The sequence below is a fragment of the Manis javanica genome, chromosome 6 (genome assembly GCF_040802235.1).
Source record: "Manis javanica isolate MJ-LG chromosome 6, MJ_LKY, whole genome shotgun sequence".
NCBI classification, from domain to species: domain Eukaryota; kingdom Metazoa; phylum Chordata; class Mammalia; order Pholidota; family Manidae; genus Manis; species Manis javanica.
In genome coordinates this window covers 105,945,311-105,964,959 of record NC_133161.1, presented here as the reverse complement: position 1 = coordinate 105,964,959, position 19,649 = coordinate 105,945,311, and the positions used below count along the sequence as shown (strand labels likewise).

At 44.1% G+C, this 19,649-nt stretch overlaps 2 protein-coding genes across 16 annotated transcripts in view; one reads left to right on the top strand and one right to left on the bottom strand.

Annotated features, from left to right (window-relative positions):
• The window catches only part of LOC108400750 (dedicator of cytokinesis protein 1-like), a 436,037-nt gene that overhangs the window by 353,838 nt on the left and 62,550 nt on the right, over positions 1 to 19,649 (bottom strand). For 4 of the 15 annotated variants that reach the window (XR_012132450.1, XR_012132449.1, XR_012132452.1 and 1 more), the window contains 2 exons: positions 15,054 to 15,182; positions 13,365 to 13,475 (listed from right to left, as the gene is read on the bottom strand). The exons of 5 other annotated variants lie outside the window; for them this stretch is intronic. The gene's annotated coding sequence lies outside the window, so the exon portion shown is untranslated. Of the gene's footprint in view, positions 1 to 247; positions 9,119 to 13,364; positions 13,476 to 14,868; positions 14,980 to 15,053; positions 15,183 to 19,649 lie in introns of those variants that run through there. 6 more of the 15 variants (XM_073239166.1, XM_073239167.1, XR_012132455.1 and 3 more) reach the window with 5 other exon arrangements.
• Positions 14,986 to 19,413, top strand: LOC140849960 (putative spermatogenesis-associated protein 31C2). Its single transcript, XM_073239165.1, has 2 exons — positions 14,986 to 15,190; positions 16,405 to 19,413. Exons 1-2 carry the CDS (start codon positions 15,035 to 15,037, stop codon positions 18,676 to 18,678), a joined length of 2,430 nt encoding a protein of 809 aa, XP_073095266.1. The 5' UTR covers positions 14,986 to 15,034; the 3' UTR covers positions 18,679 to 19,413.

The window sequence follows — 19,649 nt, the reverse complement described above, 5'->3', positions numbered from 1 at the left end:
ATGAGATTTTTTTAGTAATACATGCCTCCATTCCATAAGGTTCCTTTTATGCTATTTTTTTCTCCATCTTATATGTACTCTAACAATTCAAATTGAGAGGAGAAATAAAAGCACTTTGGGAAACTTATTTATATCTGTTTTATTAAATTCAAACTCAATCCACAAATGCAGTCAACAGTGTGCATCAGAGCCAGAAGCTACTTGGGGAAAATTTCTTCATTTTATCCTACTCCACATTGTTAGATTCACTAAAAATGTGTTGAAGAAACAGGCAGGAACACTGAATGAATTTAAATCTATTTCAGCTGCTGATTTAATCTGATAAATATGTACGTCTCTTTAGAGAGTGAACTAAAAAATAGGTTCCACAATATGTGAAGTAAAAGGATAAAAGAAAAATGCCAACATGAATGTCAGTCATTACAGCCCTTCTACCAGCAGCCTTTTGTGAGCCATTTGGTGTAGAGGGCCCTCAGTGACTAAAATGAGCTGATAAGAAGGAAAAGTTAAAAATGGGCTTAATAGAGGTTTGGAAGAAAACCAAGCAGGTATCAGGGAGGTCTTCCCTCCAGACACGGTTTGATTTAAAACACTTGTTCTCAAAACTGGCCAAAAGCATCAGTTCTACCTGTGAGCTTGTTAGAAATGCAAATTCATGAGCCCCTCTGTGACTCAGAATCCCTGGGGATAGAGCCCAGAAAACTGTGTTTAAAGCTCTGCAGGATGAAACCATAAAACTCCTAGAAGAAAACACAGGCAGTAAACTTGAGCGTCAGCATTAGTGACTCTTCCTGGATATGTTTCCCCAGGCAAGGGAAACAAACACAAAAATAAAAGCAGGAGTACATCAAACTGAAAAGCTTTCGCACAGCAAAGGATGGCAGAATTAAAAAGCAACCTAAAGAGTGGGAGGATATATTTCCAAATGATGTTAAGGGGATAATATCCAAAGTATATAATGTACTCATACACCTCAACATCAAAAAATAAAGAATCTGACTTAAAAATGGGAAAGGATCTCAATAGACATTTTTCCAAAGAAGAGATACAGATAGCCAGCAGACATATGAAAAGACACTCCACATAACTAATTACCAGGGAAATACAAATGAAAACCACAGTGAGATATCACCTCACACCAGTCAGAATGGCCACCATCCAAAAGATGAGAAATAACAAGTGCTGGCAAGGATGCGGAGGAAAGGGAGTCTCCTGCACTGCTTCTCAGTTGAAAATCGGTGCAGCCACTATGGAAAGCTGTATGGAGTGTTCTCAAAAAACTAAAAATAAAAATACCATGTGGCCCAGCAATTCCATTTCTGGAAATTTACCAAAGAAAACAAAATCACTAATCTAGAAAGATACATAAACTCCTATGTTTATGGCAGCATTATTTACAATGGCCAAATATGGAAATAACATAAATGTTCAGATAGATAAATGGAAATAAAAGATGTACATATATACAATGGAAAATATTTAGCCATAAAAAAGAATGAAATCCTGCCATTTGTGACAGGGATGGACCTAGAGGGTATTATGCTCAGTTTAATAAATCAGACAGAGAAAGACAAATACGGTTTGATTTCACTTATATGTGGAATCTAAAAAGCAAAACAAATGAACAAACAAAAGCAAAACAGACACATAAGCAAAGAGAACAAACTGGTGGTTACCAAAGGGATGGGGATGAAGGAGTAGGGGAAATAGGTGAAGGGCAAAATATTAGTGAGAATGTTAAATATCTTGATCTGAGTGATGGTTACATGAAGGTATACACATGTCAAAAGCCATCAAGCTCTATGCTAAGATTTGCACATTTTATTGTGCATACTTCAGTATAAAATTTTTTAATTTAAAAAATAAAGTAAAAATAATTACAAAAATAAATTAAGATCTCCCAGAGATTCTTATGCATATTAAAGTTTGGGAACCACTGAGTAGAGGAAGAGTTTAAATTAGACAAATTTGGTAGAAGAAGAAATTCAAGGGGTCAGAACTAATTGGGAAAACACCTGGAAATAGTGACCTGGCTTCTGGGATTGGTATAGCCAGAGCAAGACCACAGCCCACAGATGGTAGAGAAAAGGCCCGGAGAGGAGGTATAGACTTTTGATTGGCAGAATTATTTGCAGGAATTATACAGGATTTGGGATCCTAGAAAAGCTAGGTGGTTTTAACAACTTTATTCTACTCTCAACAGGAAACTGAATTGTGAAATAGGTAAACCAAAATTTAAGTCCAGTCATAAAGGTCAGAAACAAATTAGAGTCTAATAGAATCGTTAGATAAATAGGGCAGGGAAAAAAATGAACACTGCTAAGACACATACTCTACAGGCATCTAGAGCTGATCTGCTATGTATACACAGCAGGTCCATTGTCAGCAACAGCTCAGGTCCTACTGCAAGAACAGGCTGAGGGCCGTGATGTGGTGCCTGCTTTGGGCTGCACTGACTTGAAGACTATTTCCATCGAGACAGTGGCAAGTGGAAGAAGGAGACAGCTGTAGAGGAAATAGAAAACTAACCTTCCTAATTTTAGCACTGAAAATCAAGATTCTGCCAAAACTCTCAGTTGTAGGAAAACTGAGGAGTTTGGTCACCCTACAGCCAAGTAAATTTCTAATTTTCAAAGGTAAATGTAGCATTTATAATGTAGTCTTCGGTATCTTGGCACCTTGTTAAGTTAAAAATATTACTTCAATAATAACTTTAATAATAATTCAAGAGATTCATGTGGCCAGGAAGTATGCATTTCCAAATTACATAACTATTGATGTTTTGTAAATGATGGACCAAAAAAGAATTGTAGGTGCACATTATGTGCAATAGATTTTCTTTGCAACACCACTATTCAAAAAAATGAACAGGTCATATTTTTAGCTCTTAATTAATGCTCACTAGGTGGGTGGGGCATTGAAGAGCTATGGGACACCTGGCCAGGCAATGCCACTGAAACTCAAGGACAAAACCTCGGAGCAGATGTGTTGTAAATTAATTACAAGTGGATGATCAAAATCACTGAATCACAAAGTACTGGGTACATAAAGGAGATTCCAAACAGGTGCAGGGTAAGACAACCAACTCTATAATCTATCACATTAAATTTGAGGGCTTATGTCATGTTATTAGAACCTTGTAAAGCAAACCAATTCCACTTAACTTGAAAAGAACATTTCAGCTCTTGTCTTATACCTTTGATATAAATCATTAATATTAGAATGGTTTCTGGAAAATCCTTCTGAAAATTACCAGATCTTTAAATTAATTAATTATATAAAATCTATTGATATATGTAGAGGACTTGGGACCCATTCCTCTGAATCATGAATGTGTAATTATGCACTCTAGTTCCTAAGTTACATAAACAAAATGCAAAAGCTAATTGGAACTAAAAGATGGTATTATCTCTTGCAGAGAATTCAGCTGCATGGACTCAGGAATACAATGATTTGAGGTCCTCTGAAAGGCAAAGAACTTTATAAGGATGGTGTTCAAAAGCACCCCTTTACCCCCCAACTCAACTTTGTGCAGTCTGTGAGAAAAAGAGAGTGAATAAAGATGACTTCTAGAGGAGACAATTGTCCTGATAATTTGTAGTCTAATTGTTTGGATATTCTTAAGCTATCTATTTACATAGCCCAAAAGTCTTTAGGAAAGGAATAAATGGGAAATCAGTAAATTTATTCTAAAATAGCCAGGGAAAAGTATGAAAGAAAAATCTGTTTTTAATGTCTGGGTCATGTTATTTTACTTTAAAACAACAATTCCTGGGGAAGGGAGAGAGACTGCCTGGGCTCTTCCACCCCTTAAATTGATTTCAGGCCTCTGAATGATTCTTAACAACACATTTCAACAATATGTCTTGGAACAGACAAAGAAATAACCAATAATTTTTTAAAGCAAGTTTTTTCAGTTTTTTTTAACATGACAAAGAATGTTTTGTAATGCTAAATGATTTTCAACATGGACTTATTAAAGTTTCTTACTATTGATGACTTGTGGTCACTACATATCCAATATGTGAATCTCCATCAGTCATAAGATCCTGGCTCTGCCCACAGGCTGAGTGTGTGTGCACAAGATTTACACAGGATAGAAGAAGAAAGAGCACTTCTTGAATGTGAGACTTTAAACTCTCTGATATGAGAGAGTCTCCAGGGTCAGTTACAGCAGTTTTAAATAAATAAGTAGAGGATGGGTGCTTTGGATTTAGATGGTGAATAGCTAACAAAGTCAATTTGTTAAATTGTTAGCTCTTGGTTAAATTGTTAAGGAAGGATGGATGAGTGCATGGATGGATGGATGGTTGGATGAGACAGATGGTAGATAATAGGTAGGTAGGTAGATAGATGATAGATGATTGAAAATTATTCAATGGGTGAAGAATTATTGATAAGAAACTTTAAGTTGTGAGTGGGTTTAGAGCAGGGAGCAGGTAATGCACGGGTAGTGAATGGATGTGCAGTGAGGGTTGGTAGTGAGTGGATAGAGTGAAGAATAGGTGCTGAGTAGTAAGGTTGGGGAATGATGAGTGAGCATGGGGTGTGAAGTAGATTGTGGATGGAATAGTAATGAGTAGGTATGGGGCAGGGGTAGGTATGAAAGGGTATGGAGAAGGAAGGCAGTAGAGGTGGAGGTGGGACAGGAAGTAGTTAATGAGTCTGTGTGGTTAGAAGGTAAATACCTTTAACCCTTTAACCTTGAGTGAGTTGTTGAGGGGGCTAAGGAAGTAAGTAGGTAAGGAGCGAATGTAGATTGTGAGTGGTTAGGCAGTTTGTATGATACACCGTACAGTTTTTAAGTGGATGTGAGGCAAGGTATTAAAAGCAAATAAGCAGGTAATGAGGGGTTTGGAGCAGGATGCAGATAGTAAGTAGTAAGTAGTGAACAGATATGGATACTGGACCTGGTCCTTGTGAGGAGATGTATCTAGTCCATTGGACCTGACCTTGGACATGAATTTGGTTTTGGAACTGTACTTTGGACATGAATCATAAACAAAAACTTTCAGTCTAAAGCTTTAACCTCTTCACTGGACATGGACTTTGGTGCTGAGTATTGGAACAGGCCTTTTACCTCAGGCCTGAACTTCAGCCTTGTCATTATACCTGGACTTAAACCAAATTTTTCATGGATGCCGGACCTGGGCCTTGAACCTAGACCTTTAATAACCATGTCTTGGACCTAGACCTTAAAAGTGGAAATTGGACCTTGTACCTGCACTTTGGGTGCAAACCTCAAACTTGGACTTTTGACCTAAATCTTGTGCTTGGGCCTGAACTCAGACCTTAGATCTGGACTTGTTTCTTGGATCTAGAAATTGAACCAAAATATGGATGTTTAACTTAGATCTTGAACCTTACTATGATCCTGACCTTAGGCATGAAAATAGGAAATGGACATGGATCTTGGACTTAGATCTTGGATCTAGACTTGGACTTTCGAATTAGATTTTTGGCCTTGGACCTGAACATCAAATTTCAGGTTTGATAAATCATGCTTTCATACCATGGATCTGACATGGAGGGTGGAGATTGGGCCTGGATATGTCCAGGATTTTAGATTTGAAATTAGTTCTTGATCTTGGACCCTGGTATTTTCCTTTTAGCTAGAGTTTACACCTTATCCTGTGGTTTTCTCATGTAAGGATCAACTGCCCACAAAATCAGTTCAGATGTCAAGACTGATTATGCCATGCATGCACCAAAAATGTACAAAAGGTTTATTACTCACATAGTAAGGCTTTCTAGAGAAAGCAGGGAGGTTCTCCAGGATGGTCTGAATGGCTCAGAAAGCAAGGAAGTGCAAATGGATTTGGATTTTACTTGACTACTGTCAGTAAAGGGATGGGGCCAGGGTGAGGGCGTGAGCCAGGACTTGCATTGTTTAAACTTACTGCTAGTGTCAAAGGAGGGAACACATGGACTCCCTTGTAGTCTTTCCAAATTATGGGGCAAGAGAGAAAGAGAGAGGTGGAACTTGAAAGCCATCACTATTCAAATGCTAAAGATGATGTCAGAATCTGTATCAATTCAACCTCAGTAATTGACTGATGGCTGAAACATGCTATATTTCACAAAACTGAATTTGAATTTGTTCAAGTAAGCCAATATGATGTTCTCTAAAGCCTATAGTTGGAGTCAAATAAGGGAAGTGAAATTTCCATTGAATACGTGCTCAGGAACCCAACATTGTGTATTTTGAGAAGTGAAATGAGTGTCTTGACTACTGTCAGTAATACCTAAGACTTTGAGAGGATGAGAAGTACTTTAGACGGGCTCTGCATTGCAGATTTAGTATATGCTGACACATGTGTGATCTTGATTCATGTTTTGGGTAGCTCTGAGGCAAGAAATCCCAAGAGTTCTTTACACTAAGATATTGGTCTTTGAAAAGGAAATGTTGCCATTGGCTAAACCTAATGGTCAGATTATGGATGGTTTCCAAGGGTCTATAAAATGTGTAGATATGACTAATTGTTGGGCAGGACACCCAGGGCTAATATGACTGCCTAAAGTTCAGCCTCTTGCACTGAACCTTGCCTCTGGACTTTACCAGGGGCATCTAGTTAAGGGATGGTCAGCAGCAGCTCTGCAGCAGACTCCCCCATATGTAATGCTGGTAGTGCCATCCATAGAGTGTACCGACTTACTTTACTCAGTTGTTACCAGTGGGGTTCTCAGGTAACCAATGAGTCCAGAAGAGGGGTACCTTCCTCCAAGACAATATAGCAAGGGACTGAGGACGATGGGAAGACACTTTCTCCGGCAAAGTAGATATGCCAGATGGCCTATATCTTGCTTTAGCCTAAAAATTTCATCTTGACTTTAGCAAGTTTTCAGTAGCCATGACAAATGTGCAGGCTGCTGCCTCCAAGACCAAAGATATGAAGGCAGCTGGGCACACAAGAGTCCAGACTCAAGGCACATGAGAGACTCCATTTGTAGGATCCAGTATATAATGATCAGTTTTCACTCAACCGGCATATAACATGGGACCTGGGAAGGCAGAAGCCCTTGGGCAATTTATGGTTATCCTGAGTTGTCCACAGACTCAAAGAGGCAGTAGAAGAGGTTACAAAAGCCTCTACAATAAAGGAATCTCTGAGGGAAATAATGGGAGTGTGTGTTATATTGCAATTTAGATAGATTTTAAAGTCTTTTGTTGTAGGGGACCCTATTCATAACATGTCAATTAGTGAGTAACAGAATAAATGGTCTAAAGTAAAATTATAAGTGGGTAAAATTTAAGTAAAACTGTAGATCTGTAATTATAAATTATAAATGTTACCTCCAAAACCCAAAATAACGTAAAAAATGCCATGCTGTTTAAATGTTGTAGGTGATGGCAGAGTGAATAGTTATTTGTTGACAGTGTCAGGAGTAGAATGGCCTTCAGTTGACCAAATAATGCCTAGAAAACTTGCTGAGATGGTGGGGCCATGTGCTATTTGTAGGACATCCCTTTCTCACGAGTGCCTTTGTGGATATCTGTATGCCTTGAATGAGTGTGCCAGAGGGAGATGTCATCAATGTAATGTCACACCTATGTTCCTGGAGAAAACTGGATGAGGTTAGGGTCTCTCCTGCAAAGATGTATAAAGGCAGGGCTGTTGAGGTACCCGATGGGTAGCAGGTTAAGGTGCACTGTGTTCCTTCAAAGGTAAAGGCAAATTAATACTGAGTCTGTTGAAATAGGCATTGAACAGAACATATTAGGCAAATATATGACTGCGAAGTAATTGCCAGTTTCTGGGGTAGAATCAATAATTTCAATATAACTGGGTACTGGAGACCTTGATATTGGGACCATAACATTAAATAATTCATTGTGAGGCATTATTCCTTCTTTCCATATTTAAGTACAAGCCAAAGGTGCCTAAATAATCTTTATAGAATAGGTTTCGATCCTTGAAATGTAATGAGCAGTTTTAATTTATTTTGGGCTGGGTCAACAATTATAATGTGTTGGGACAAATCTACAGAGTCCTGTGATGTCAAGACAATTTTAAATACCAAAGACTTAATTTAATTTTGATATTCATGAGGTCAGAACATCCATGCCTACTGTGGGATATTTTAGGTAAAATGGAATTATGACCATGGAGAATTTAGGCAAGGCAATAGTTCTTGTTATTAAGGAGAGGCATACCTATATTTCCTCAAATTTATATATATAGAGAGAGAGAGAGACAGAGACAGAGACAGAGAGAGACAGAGAGACAGAGAGAGGCAGAGAGAGAGAGTTTATATTTACAACTCCTCTAAGAGTATAGAAGATACCTTATTTAAACTTAGTGAGATTCCCCAGCTAGGAAAACTTATTTAAATTTAGTGTGGTCCCCAGGTATACCTCTCTAATTTGAGCTCCAATATAGATTAAAGTTATAAAGGTTTATGAGTTGTAGCAATTAAGCAGATATTAAAGTTAATTTAGAACTTATACTGTAGAGACACAAAAGGAAATCAGCACCTTTTTAATGTCCTTATCACATAATATGTTTAGTACATTTTCTATTTCCAATTAGGCCAAACTGTGGTTCAGAGGTTTTCTGTCCAAAGTATGAGTACAGGTCTAGTTCCAAGTCCAAAATCCAAATGCAAGGAATGGATCTAAGTGTAAGGTTAAGGTGATGTCCAAGAAAGTGGAAAAATTCCAGGTTCAAGTTTCATGTCCAACAGACATGTCCAAAGTTAGGCCCAGTTCCAAGTCTAACATCCAGATCTGAGTACCTGGCCTAAGACAAGAGAACCAGTTACAAGGTTTACCTCCATGGTCCTAGGAATAGTTCCAAAGTTTAGGTCTTGGTCCAGTTCCAAAGGCCAGGTCAAATCATTTACAAACCCATGTTTAACATCTAGTCCTAGTTCAGGTGCATAGTATAGGTCAAGGATGGAGGTGCCGGTGCAAGTTCCAGGTCCAAAGTTATGTTCAGATCCAGGTGTAAGATCCAAAATAGACTGCATAAGACCAGGTCCATGGTACAAGTCCATGACAATAACCAAGTCGAAGGTCAGACCCAAGGTTCTGGACATATCCAAGCCCAAGGTCGATGTCCTATATCCAAAGTCAAAGTCAAGGTCCATTGTTCAAACTGGAGTCTGACGTCCAGGTCTAAGTTTCATTTTCCAGATCATGGTCCATATCAGAAATACAGTCCAGGCAAAAGAAACAATATTTTCATGAGTTTCAGTTCTATTCCCTGAGTTCTATTTCTAAGAAATATCTCTACATCTGAAGTCCAGGAATAGGTCTGAATTCCATTATCAAAGCCCAAGTACAAAATCCAAAATCCAGTCTAAAGGTTTATTCCGATCTGAAATTTAAGTCCAAAATCCACGTCTATAGTCATGTCCAGGTCATAAATTCAGATCTGAGGCCCAATTATGAGATTAGAGGCTCAGTGCCAAGGATCAGATAAAAGGTCCAAGCATCCCTTCCAGCCGCCGCCGCCCGTCAAAGCGGGAACGAGCGAGGGAGCCCATCGGTCAAAGCCGCAGGGGAGCTAGGGCCCCGCAGCCGCCCCCCCCCCCCCCCCCCCCCCCCCCCCCCCCCCGCCGCGCTCACCACGGGTTCCTGCTCCCCGCTGTATCTATTCCTTATTTTTTTTAAACACACCTCTTAGTTAGGCTGAGTGTGATCACAAAGGGGATTGTTTAAAAACTAGAAAGCCCCAAATGAGTCTTTTGCCATGCACATCACAACAGCAAAGCAAGACAATTAGAGTTCCGACGTATTTCACGGATTCACCTTTTGACAATCTGAAATTTCCTGACCAGTGCTAATGAGGTGATCTGCATGATAAAAACCTGCCATTCCTTTTCCACCAAAAACAGGTCCTCGCCTGAAACAAACCCCTCCTTTCTTTTGTTAATAACTTTACATCCCATCGTTCTTCTTATAAACACCTTCTATTTTGTACAACTCCTCAGTGAATCACTTAATAAAGCCAATTAGATCTTAAGATTTAATGGGTTGAATTATTTTTTAGCCTTATGTTATTTATATTCTCTTTTGCAATTATCATAGTCTTCCATACTTTGTTGATAGGTTGATTTTGATCATGGAATCCCCAATGAATCTACAGCATGTTTGTTTGTTTGTTTGCTTTTTAACCACAGGTCAGGTGGCATGATGCAGTTTTTATGAATACAAATCGTGTGAATACACCTAAGCTTCCAAAAATCCAGGTTCTAAGAATTAAGAAGATAATTATCTTCTTTCCATTAACTGTTTGGAATCATGTCATTTTTAAATAACATACCATCAACTCTAAAATACACTTCTGAAAAGGGATGCAACTTACAATAGATATCATTTCAAATTCATAAAAATGTGGTAGTTCTCCTCAAATTTAGTACATAAAAGGTACATTATTTCTTACTCTCCAGTTTTACTTACCTTTATTTTTAATCATTAAAAAGAAATATAAGACATTTCTCATCACCAACAAAACCTAATTCCTCTTATTCTCCTTGACAAATGATTAATTTTGGACAGATAGCTTGCTAGGCTGGCTGCCAGCTGTCAGCATTCATTCCTTGGAAGTTCCAAGTATAAACCATACTTGGTTCTAATGACTGTCTCTTTCATTGTTTTCTTTCTTTTTTTTCAGTATGTGATACTTAATTTTCCTGTATACTTCAATGTCTCAAGAAGGTTTTAATTCCTTTCATACTGCACTGATATTTTAGTTAACTTTATAGTTGTAAAATGATTTATACTCTGTTTTGTAACATCCTAATGAAATGATGAAACGTCAGGTCATCCTTTAAAGAAAAATTGATTTTGATTGACATCTGGGTTTTCAACAGCAACATTGCAGATAAGAATACAAGGCAATAACATGTTTAAAAAATTGAAAGGAAAGAAGTTTTAAGCCTTTACATTTAGCCAAGGTCTTTTAAACATGAGGACACAGGAAAAAATGTCATCAGAAAATAAGACCTCAAAAGCATTATCTCACAGAAATCAGTTTGAACATTTTCTTACAGGAAATATTGCAGTAGGAAAAAAAATAAACCTAGGAATATGTTAATAGATTTGTGGAAATAAGGATTGATGTTAGTGATGTTTGTTGTATAATTTAAAAAATACATGAAAATGTAGCGTAGCCAAAATAACCCAGAAGTACAGCTTCAGGAAATATCCCCTTGAAATAAGGGCCATGATGATGGATAGAGCAAAATCAGAGGAGGTGAGAGGAGGTAAGAATACTTTCTTGGTTTGCTAAGATGATGCTAAAATTGACACATGTAAGAAACTGAGGAGGAAATTCACATAATAATGATATAGAACCATTACAATACTAAAAGTTTCCCAATTCAAACAGAAAAATACTTGATCTGTAAAAGGGAACATGCAAAAGGTGCAGGAAAAAAGACTAAAGTTTGGAAAATAAAGCATCAAATGAGGTGATAGAAATAAATCATAATAGAACAAGATAAAGGGAAAGATAGCTGGGCAAGATTTTTAAGTGGCATAAAAAATCCGATAAAACATATTAAAAATAGAGTTATGGAAAAAATAAAGAAGACAAATATGCATATAAAAAAGACCTAAGTCCAAATTTTGACAAAAGGTTAAATTCAAGATGAGAACGTCATAAAGGAGGAAATAAATGATGAATAGGCCACAGAATCAACAGTAGGTGCAGAATGTGCTAATGACTGTGCACATTCATGACAATAAAACCAAATAAACTTGAATGCCATTCCCACCAGAGCTGTAGAAAAACATTATGAGCACCGAGCTGGGGATACCCATTAAGTCCTCATGGAGCATCAAGACACATTCACCACGTGAATCCCTCGGTGACTCCTGACTTACTGCCGCAGAGGGGACAGAGGATGGTACCATAAGGGAACACACAGATGACTCGAAGCTCCCTCTCTCTGTGGTTCAGGTTGGCCTTGAGGCTCCAGTGGTATGGAGGGGAGGGGAAGGGAAGCAAGGCTCATCCAGAAAAAAATATGCACACTAGGGATATCTGATGAGGCTGCTCAAGACCTGACTCAGCCCCGGGGTTTGACTCCTAGTCTCATCCTCCACCCCGCAGACCTTAAGGGTCTGTACTTACCCATTCCCCTTAGCTCGCCCTCACCCATTCCCGGCTTCTGGGTGTAGCACATGTGCGTGTCTGAAGGTTTGTGACCTCCCAGGATTCCCAGGTTGAAATTCTAACTCCTCAAGATGTTGAGATGTGGGGCCATAGGCAGGTGATTCTCAGCCCTTATTCAGGGGAAGAGTGCCTCATAAAAGAGGCCCCAGGAGGTCCCTAACCCCCTCCCACTGGGAACACAGTGAGGAGACTCTGGCTATGAACCAGGAAGAGGGCTGTCACTAGAGGTGACCATACTGGGGCCTTGATCTTGGACTTCCTGCCTCAGAGCTGTGAAAAGTGCATTTCTGTTGTTTTTAATTGATCCAGTCTGTGGCGTGTTGTGATGGCAGCCCCACTGTACTAAGACAACATGCTTCGAACTTGTATGGAAGGTGAGGACTATCTTTTGGCAGAATAAGAATAATAATACCCATCAAGACAAGATAGGAAAAAACATTTCTAAGTAGATAATTATGGATTCTTGGATTTGAAAAAACCGGATTAGTTTGTGAAAAGAAAAGTTTGTGTGTGTGTGTGTGTGTGTGTGTGTGTGTGTGTGTCTGCGCGTGTGCGTGTATTGCAAGTGCCAAGAGTACACATTTTAAAGCTTTATTAACACCATAATTTTAAATGCTACAAACTTACAAAAAAATCATTTCAAGAATTAACTACTTGTAATTCTTTCATGCGTAGATTTATGAATTTTGAATAATTATTTAATTTTTTGTGTCAGTCCATCTGATTGAAAATGGGACAACGCACTGTTCATAATTCAAAAACTAAATAAGTGTAAAATAAATTTAAGTTCTGTGCCTTGGTTTATACAAGACATAAACATTATGTGGGGAAGGTGGACAGAGGAAATCCTGAGTAAGGTGATTAGGGTTGGAAAGAAGAACCTAGAAGGCCCATTAGGGTGCAGAGCCCTGAGGGACTGAATGGCGAGGGAGGGGCTGTGGTCCCCGCTGCTCCTCCTCTGTCCCCTCCCCTGCCCTCAGGAGCCCTTTGTGACCAGGCCACCCTCTGTGATGCGGGCCTACTGTGCTGTGCCCAAGCACAGGCCCAGTGGTCAGTTGCCTGAGGGCAGCAGTGCGGATCAGACTATGGAGTATCCTCTCCTATCTCTGAAAAGCATTCTAGATACCTGGCTGAGCTTCAGCTCCACTTCCTCGGGGTCTGCCATCATCACTGGCATCCTGTGCGGAGTGGGGCTCCTCCTCCTGTCACTCCACTTCCACCCAAGTGATCTATACTCACCACCACCTAGAAACATCAGGAAGGTAAGGCGCCCTTGGCCCAGGCCTGACAGAATGTGAGTCTCTCTCTTCTATGATTACTGCTGCTTTTTGGAGTCAGCTGTGGAGGCTCCTGGGATGGGAAAGAAGAGAACATCTATTCTCAGGAGAGAATAAAAGATCCTCCTTCTAGGCATAAGCCAGGCCCTGCATGAGTTCTCGCAGGAGGATCTTTCTGAAGATCCCAGACAGGATGCAGGTGGGCTAAAGGGCTCCAGGCCAAAATGCCAAACCCAGGGGCCAGCGGCTGCAGCAGGGATCCTAAGAATTTGATGCCTGCAGAAGGACAGGCCCCTGAGCACTGATCCCCCAGCTGCCTTCCTGGGGCAGGGGTCTGGGGTAGGGGTCTGGGGTGGGGCTTCCTCCAGGCCAAACCAAGGGCAGTGCTGAGCCCGCAGCACCTCTGAGCAGGGGCTGAAGCGGGGCGCAGCCTGGGGAGGCAGCGTGCAGCCTGACGGAGCTCAGAGGGGCCTGTGGGTGTAAGCACGTGTGTGTTTCCTGGGCAGAGAAATACACTGACGCAAGAAATCCAGGGCAGGTCTCACATAGAAAATCCTTCTTTAAGTTCTTCAAGGAAGTAAAACTGAAAATATTTTTATCAACTTTAAAAGAGTACAAGAAAGGAAACCCCAAGGCCCATTAGTTACATGTAGACAGTAATGCTCATGGACTCTGAGATCCGCAGCTCATCTAGGGATTTGAGTGGGACTTGGCCCCAACTCGTCGTGATTTTGGGTTTTTGGTCCCTCAGTGTCACCTGCAGCCCAGGGAGAAGAACAGGAGGAGGAAGAGAGGGGCAGCTCTGAGAGGTGAGTGCATGCCCGCCGTCCCTGCCCACCAGAGGCAGCTTCCATCGCTGCCGCCCGAGGGCCCAGCTCCACAACACCCCTGAGGGTGCCCATGGCAGGGACTGTCCGTCCAGAAAGGGAGCCCGTGGGGAGGCTGCTGGGCAGGAGATCTGAGCCTGGAAGCTCCCCAGATTCTGGGCTGGAACAAAGCTGGGAGGGGCCAGAAGTGGGTGTCACCCAGCACGGATGGGGTGGGCTAGAGTGGCCCAAGAGTGCCAGGTCCACGTGTGGACGTGTTAAACTTCCCTCAGGAGCTTCTCTAAGTGACCCTTGCCCTGTCCCCCAAAAAGAATGGTTATGAGGGTAGCTGTGAGGGCAGCAGATGGTAATGGATATGGAAGCCCCTTACAAATGAGAAAGCGATCCCCGTCATGAGTCTTGCTATCGACATCAGGGATCCTGTGGCCTTGGGCATGGAGGCTTGGGCTCCAGACTCTAAGCTCCCCAAAGTCTCCCCTAAAGTGACATGGACATGGCACTAGACTCCTGTAAGACCCCTAGGTCGCTGCTTTCACTACCACAAACCTGTCTGCCACTTCCCAGTTTGCAGAGGTCGCCTGCGAGAACAGGAGCTGGCAAGCAGCCTGATATTAAACGTAGAATGGTAATGAAGCTTACCCTTCTCTCTCTCGGGTCCTTCCTCCCAGAGCCTGTAATGGGACTCCAGGGTTGCCGCAGCCTGGGTCTGACTTGGGAGGGGCAGCCATGGGCACACGGGTGGGTAAAGTCCTGGGGTGGGGACAGCAGGAGCACCATGAAGTCAGTGTGAGAGCTGCAGAGGGCCATGGGCCCCAGATGCCCACCTCTGCCTGGCCGCCTTGGCGCTCCTGGCCCCGTCTGCTTCTGGCTGCAGCTTGGGCCTCCTGTCTTCTTCAGCCACCAGAGCAGGACCCCTGACAGAAGCCACGATCATCGATCACATCAGGACACCCCTGGTGAGGTATGCAAAGCACACACTACTGGAGCCCGTCTGCCATGCAGGGAGCTCGTAGGCAGTGTTCCTCCCACCATGTCCCCTTCAGCCTCCAGACCCCCCTCCTGAAGCAAACACTGACCCTAGCCTCCACTGCTTCACCAGGCCCACCCGCCTCCACATGTTCTGTTCATCCACACTCCTCCCTGAGTGCCTCTCCACCATCAGAGCTCTTCCTTCCCCTGGACAGCCTTTCATCCCGCCCCTTCTTCCCCTGCACCCCTATTTCCCTCTGATTTGGAATTGCACCCTCCATCTCTAACAGCCTCCTTTGCCCCACCCCCCCAACCAGACTCCTCCCTGACGCTTCCACAGTGTGACCCAACGGCACACCCACTGGGCACTGTCCCACAGAGCCCGTCCCCACACACCCCTGGAGCAGCTTCTCCTGCCACAGTCACCTTGGGCCTTGGTCACCCCATTTTCGCCCTGTCCTGGTGGCAGGCGGCTGCCAAAGACTAAAGCCCCTCCACCTCCTCACAGGGTGGGTCCCAGGCAGTGGCCTCATTCTGGGGAGACCCAGGCCTACAGGTAGTGGCTGGTACCCCCTTTTTGCTAAGATGTGATGACCAGAATCTCCTGGAAATAGAAATTACAAAGAGAGTCAAGATCAAGATCTGCAAAGAGAAAGAAAAAGACATATCACATCCAAAACAAATGGGCTCAGCGTACAACCTGAATTCTTTGGGGAGCACATTGAAACCACTGGGTGCTGAGCAGGACACCACAACCCCCAGCTCTCCTGCAGCACAAAAGGCCAACCAGAACAGCTGCCTGGTCCTCAGCAGCTGTCAGATCCCAAAGTCTTGGAGGGCCACCTACAGCACACAACAAACCAGCTTTTCTGGGGTCTCCCTTCCCTACATAGTGAATCCCTTGGGGACACTGCCTGGACCTCTGAGAGCCCTTCGGCACTACAGTCGCCATCTTTTTTATTCAATGTAATCTCAAAACGTTACCCAGTTCAAATGCAGGCTAAAATTTCTCCACCGTCTTTCCAGTCCCAGCCTCTGTCCCAACTGGAGTTCCAGTCTCCACACTCAATTCCAAGCTTACCTCAATTTGAGCCACCAGTTCTGGTTCATGTCCATATCCCAGCCTATCTCCAATCCCCTCTCCCAAACATACCACCTTGTCCACACCACATTAGGGCCTGTCGAGTAACTTGTTCTACTTTGCAGAATAAGCCACAATCTCTCATCCAGACTGAGATTCGACACCCAGAACGGCCCACATTGCAGAAGCAACTAGAAAGACAGCGGGCTCTATCCTCTGGAGTCAAAAGGCCTCAGGAAGTCTGCAGTGTCCCTACTTCCACCCGTCCTGAGGACAGCAGGGTGGCTGCGATGCTTCCTGAGAATTTGCCCATCAGGCCTGAGATGCAGAAGGTACTGGAGCAGCACCTACAAGAGCAGTTCATTCGCCCCCCATGGGAGCTGCCTGGCAAGATCCGGAAGACTCTGGAACAAGTTCGGCTCCAGGGTGAGTTACCAGCCACAAGTCAGACACAGGAGCCTCACCGACCCTCACGGACCGTCACGTTCCCTCGTGAAAGCAACCCGGATTCCCAGAAGGTGGGACTATGGCACAGCCAAGACCTGGGCAGAGGCCCAAGGGGCTTCACGGTGTGTGTCCCAGAAGATCTCTCCAGGGACTCAGGAAGCCCCCTATTGAGGTTGCAAGTGGTGAGCTCAGAGGAGTCAGAAAGTGACTTGAGTCTCCCGAGTCACGATTTACTAGGGGAATTAGATAAGAGTGTAGAAAACATCCCGAAAAGACACCCAAGAAGGACATTGAGGAAGACCGGTGAAGGTCTGAGCTTGATGAGTGGGCACACATCCCGGCTTGCTGACAGCTTTGCTTTTCCGAACTTGGACACACACTCAGAAACCGGGAATCAAGGAGTCTTAAAGGGCTGGAAACCCCGTATGAACACCTGCCACGGGACCCCCTTCCTTGAGCGGGACACACGACAGATGCTGGAAGCACATACCACAAGGTTCCGGGCGAAGCACAGGTGGCGGGTACTCTTTAAGGTCCTGAAGACCGTAAATATCTTCAACCTCAAAAAGGCTCTACCCTTGCCCATTCTGCACTTGACCTCATCACCCCCAGGCACCTGTGTGTCTGGCATGCCTGCGATAGTCAAGTTTCCTGACTTTGTGAGAAAACCCCATCAGGCCTTTGCAGAAGAGATGGTGGAAACAGGGGAGTCAGCTTCCACCATGGGGAGGACTCCCCTCACTCCCCCACATGTGTGTGTGGAAAAGGTCTGGGGAGGAAGCCCATTCAGTGATGACCACAGGCGGCCCAAATCTTGTCCGACTGGGCAGGAGAGCAGGCCGCCTATTCAGCGTCGGCCACTCAGCGCCATGGGCAGAATCTGGCCTAATGGGACTGGGGAGCAGGCCGAGAGGGGCGGCCCAGAGCTGTGTCCCTGTTCAGCTAAGGCCAGGGATGAGCTGAGAAAGGACAGTGGGAGCCGGTCCTCACAGGACCCCTGCAGGAACGTGACAGTACTGGAGGTGAGCTCAACATCACGGTCTTTGAGGGCCGCAGAGGCGTGGGAGGCCACAGGGTTCCCAGCTCTCCAGCCACCATCTAGAGTCAGCTTGCAAACAAAACCGCAGACTTTAAACGTGCATACAAGGATTTCAGAAGCTCCAGGGAGCAGTCAAAGTCCCCACATGTATAGAAAGTCTGTTACCCTGTGCCCAGTACAACCGTTTCCCACCACAGACGCTGTGAGTGAGCTGAAGCCCCAGGTGAAGGTACAGTCGGCGAGCCATCTAACAGACTGTCCCCAACATACACTGCTCATCAGAGGCCACGTGGCTTCTCGGGCACCCCTGTGCCATCCCCAGAGAGGGCCTACGGGAAAGCACAGAGAGGGGTCTGGAGCACTGGGCCCACGTCAGGCTGTGACTACGGGCCAGCCTGCCCGGGTCCGGGGAGCAGTACACCCTGCTGGGAAGAGATGCCCCCAGTGCCCACCAGGGGAGGAATGGAGGCCTCCAGAAAGCTCCTTTGGAGGAAGGTTGAGGCTCTTCTTCCATAAGAAGTTTCACCATAAAAACAACGAACATCAGGATACTCTGCGCAAATCTAAACTCTCATCAGCCACCGCCCAGAGCCAGGGATCACGCCCAAGAAGATCAATTTTGAAGAACGTGGATCCTGAGGCTAAGGAGCTGATGAGAGCAGTTGGACAGACTTTAGATGAGAAAAGGGCAGTTCTCCGTGGACTTCACTCCACAAAGTTAAGTAAACATCAACAGGAATTCCAAGCCCCAGTACGTGGGTGTTGCCACTTCCGTGGGCAATTCCAAGCCCCAGTCTGTGGGTTTTACCACTCACATGGGCAATTTCAGGCCCCAGTCTGTGTGTGTTGCCACTCCCATGGGCAATTCCAAGCCCCAGTACATGGGGGTTGCCACTCCCATGGGCAATTCTAAGCCCCAGTACGTGGGTGTTGCCACTTCCTTCGGCAGCCTGGCTACTGAGAGCCAGTGAAAATTAGTCATACACACTGTGGTCACCAAGCCACCCAGTAGGGCCAGACTTGTCCTGTCAAAGAAAGTCAAGTCAAACACCAAGAGTCCTTGAAAAGAGTCATATTCAACAAGCAGCTGGACTTGAGGAGCTCCACGTCCTTGTACCACAAGAAGACTCTTTCTTCTCCAGTCTGTCACTGCCAGGGTGGATCGGCTGTGCCACGCGTCCCAGGCCAACAGACACACTACCTGCGGCACTGTCCTCTTTGCAGAGGTGTCTAGTCTGGGCAACCCCAAGGTGCTCTAACCTTTCCTCATTCAAGTCTCCAAGAAAAAATGCAAACCTTTTTCTCATTAGCACATCCAACATATTTAAGCTCCCCAATAAACATGTTTTTTTCCCTTATAAAAGTATTGTGTATTGGCTCCTGTGCTCATGATGTGCTTTGGCTTGCAGAAGGGAGGGCAGGGAGAGAGGGATGTGGGATTCTGCAGGATCGCTCCTTACCCCACGTCTCTTCCTTGCCCATATTTTCATACCACTGTTATTACACAAACAACAAAAAACTGAAAATGAGGCAACTACCCTATGAAGGTCTCATTCTCTGCAGGGTCTATTTGACTGCATTTCTCCTGCTTCCATGCCACTTTGAACTCCAGGCGGCTGTGGAGGGCAGGTGTGTGGAGGCATTACAGAGCTGGGCATCCCTCTCAGGCTCCAGAAAGTATTAGAGCCACAAGAGTGCATGTCTGGGAGGGGGTGCTGGGTCCTGAGGTCAGAAGCAGGAGAAATCTGGCACCTGGATCTCTTGGAGGGAACAGATGAAACCAGCCCCCTGGAGCCCCTTTTCTCTCTGATGAAGCCTGGATTGGGAGGTGCCCTGTGAAACTGACTTGGCATAGCCTTAAAGAAATGAACGTGCACCCAACCC

Bases quoted from the DNA above. Each gene is read 5' to 3' on its own strand.
- LOC140849960 (XM_073239165.1), top strand. From the start codon at position 15,035: ATGGGCCCCAGATGCCCACCTCTGCCTGGCCGCCTTGGCGCTCCTGGC. The intron at 15,191-16,404 runs GTATGCAAAGCA...TCTACTTTGCAG, and splicing joins ATCAGGACACCCCTGGTGAG to AATAAGCCACAATCTCTCAT.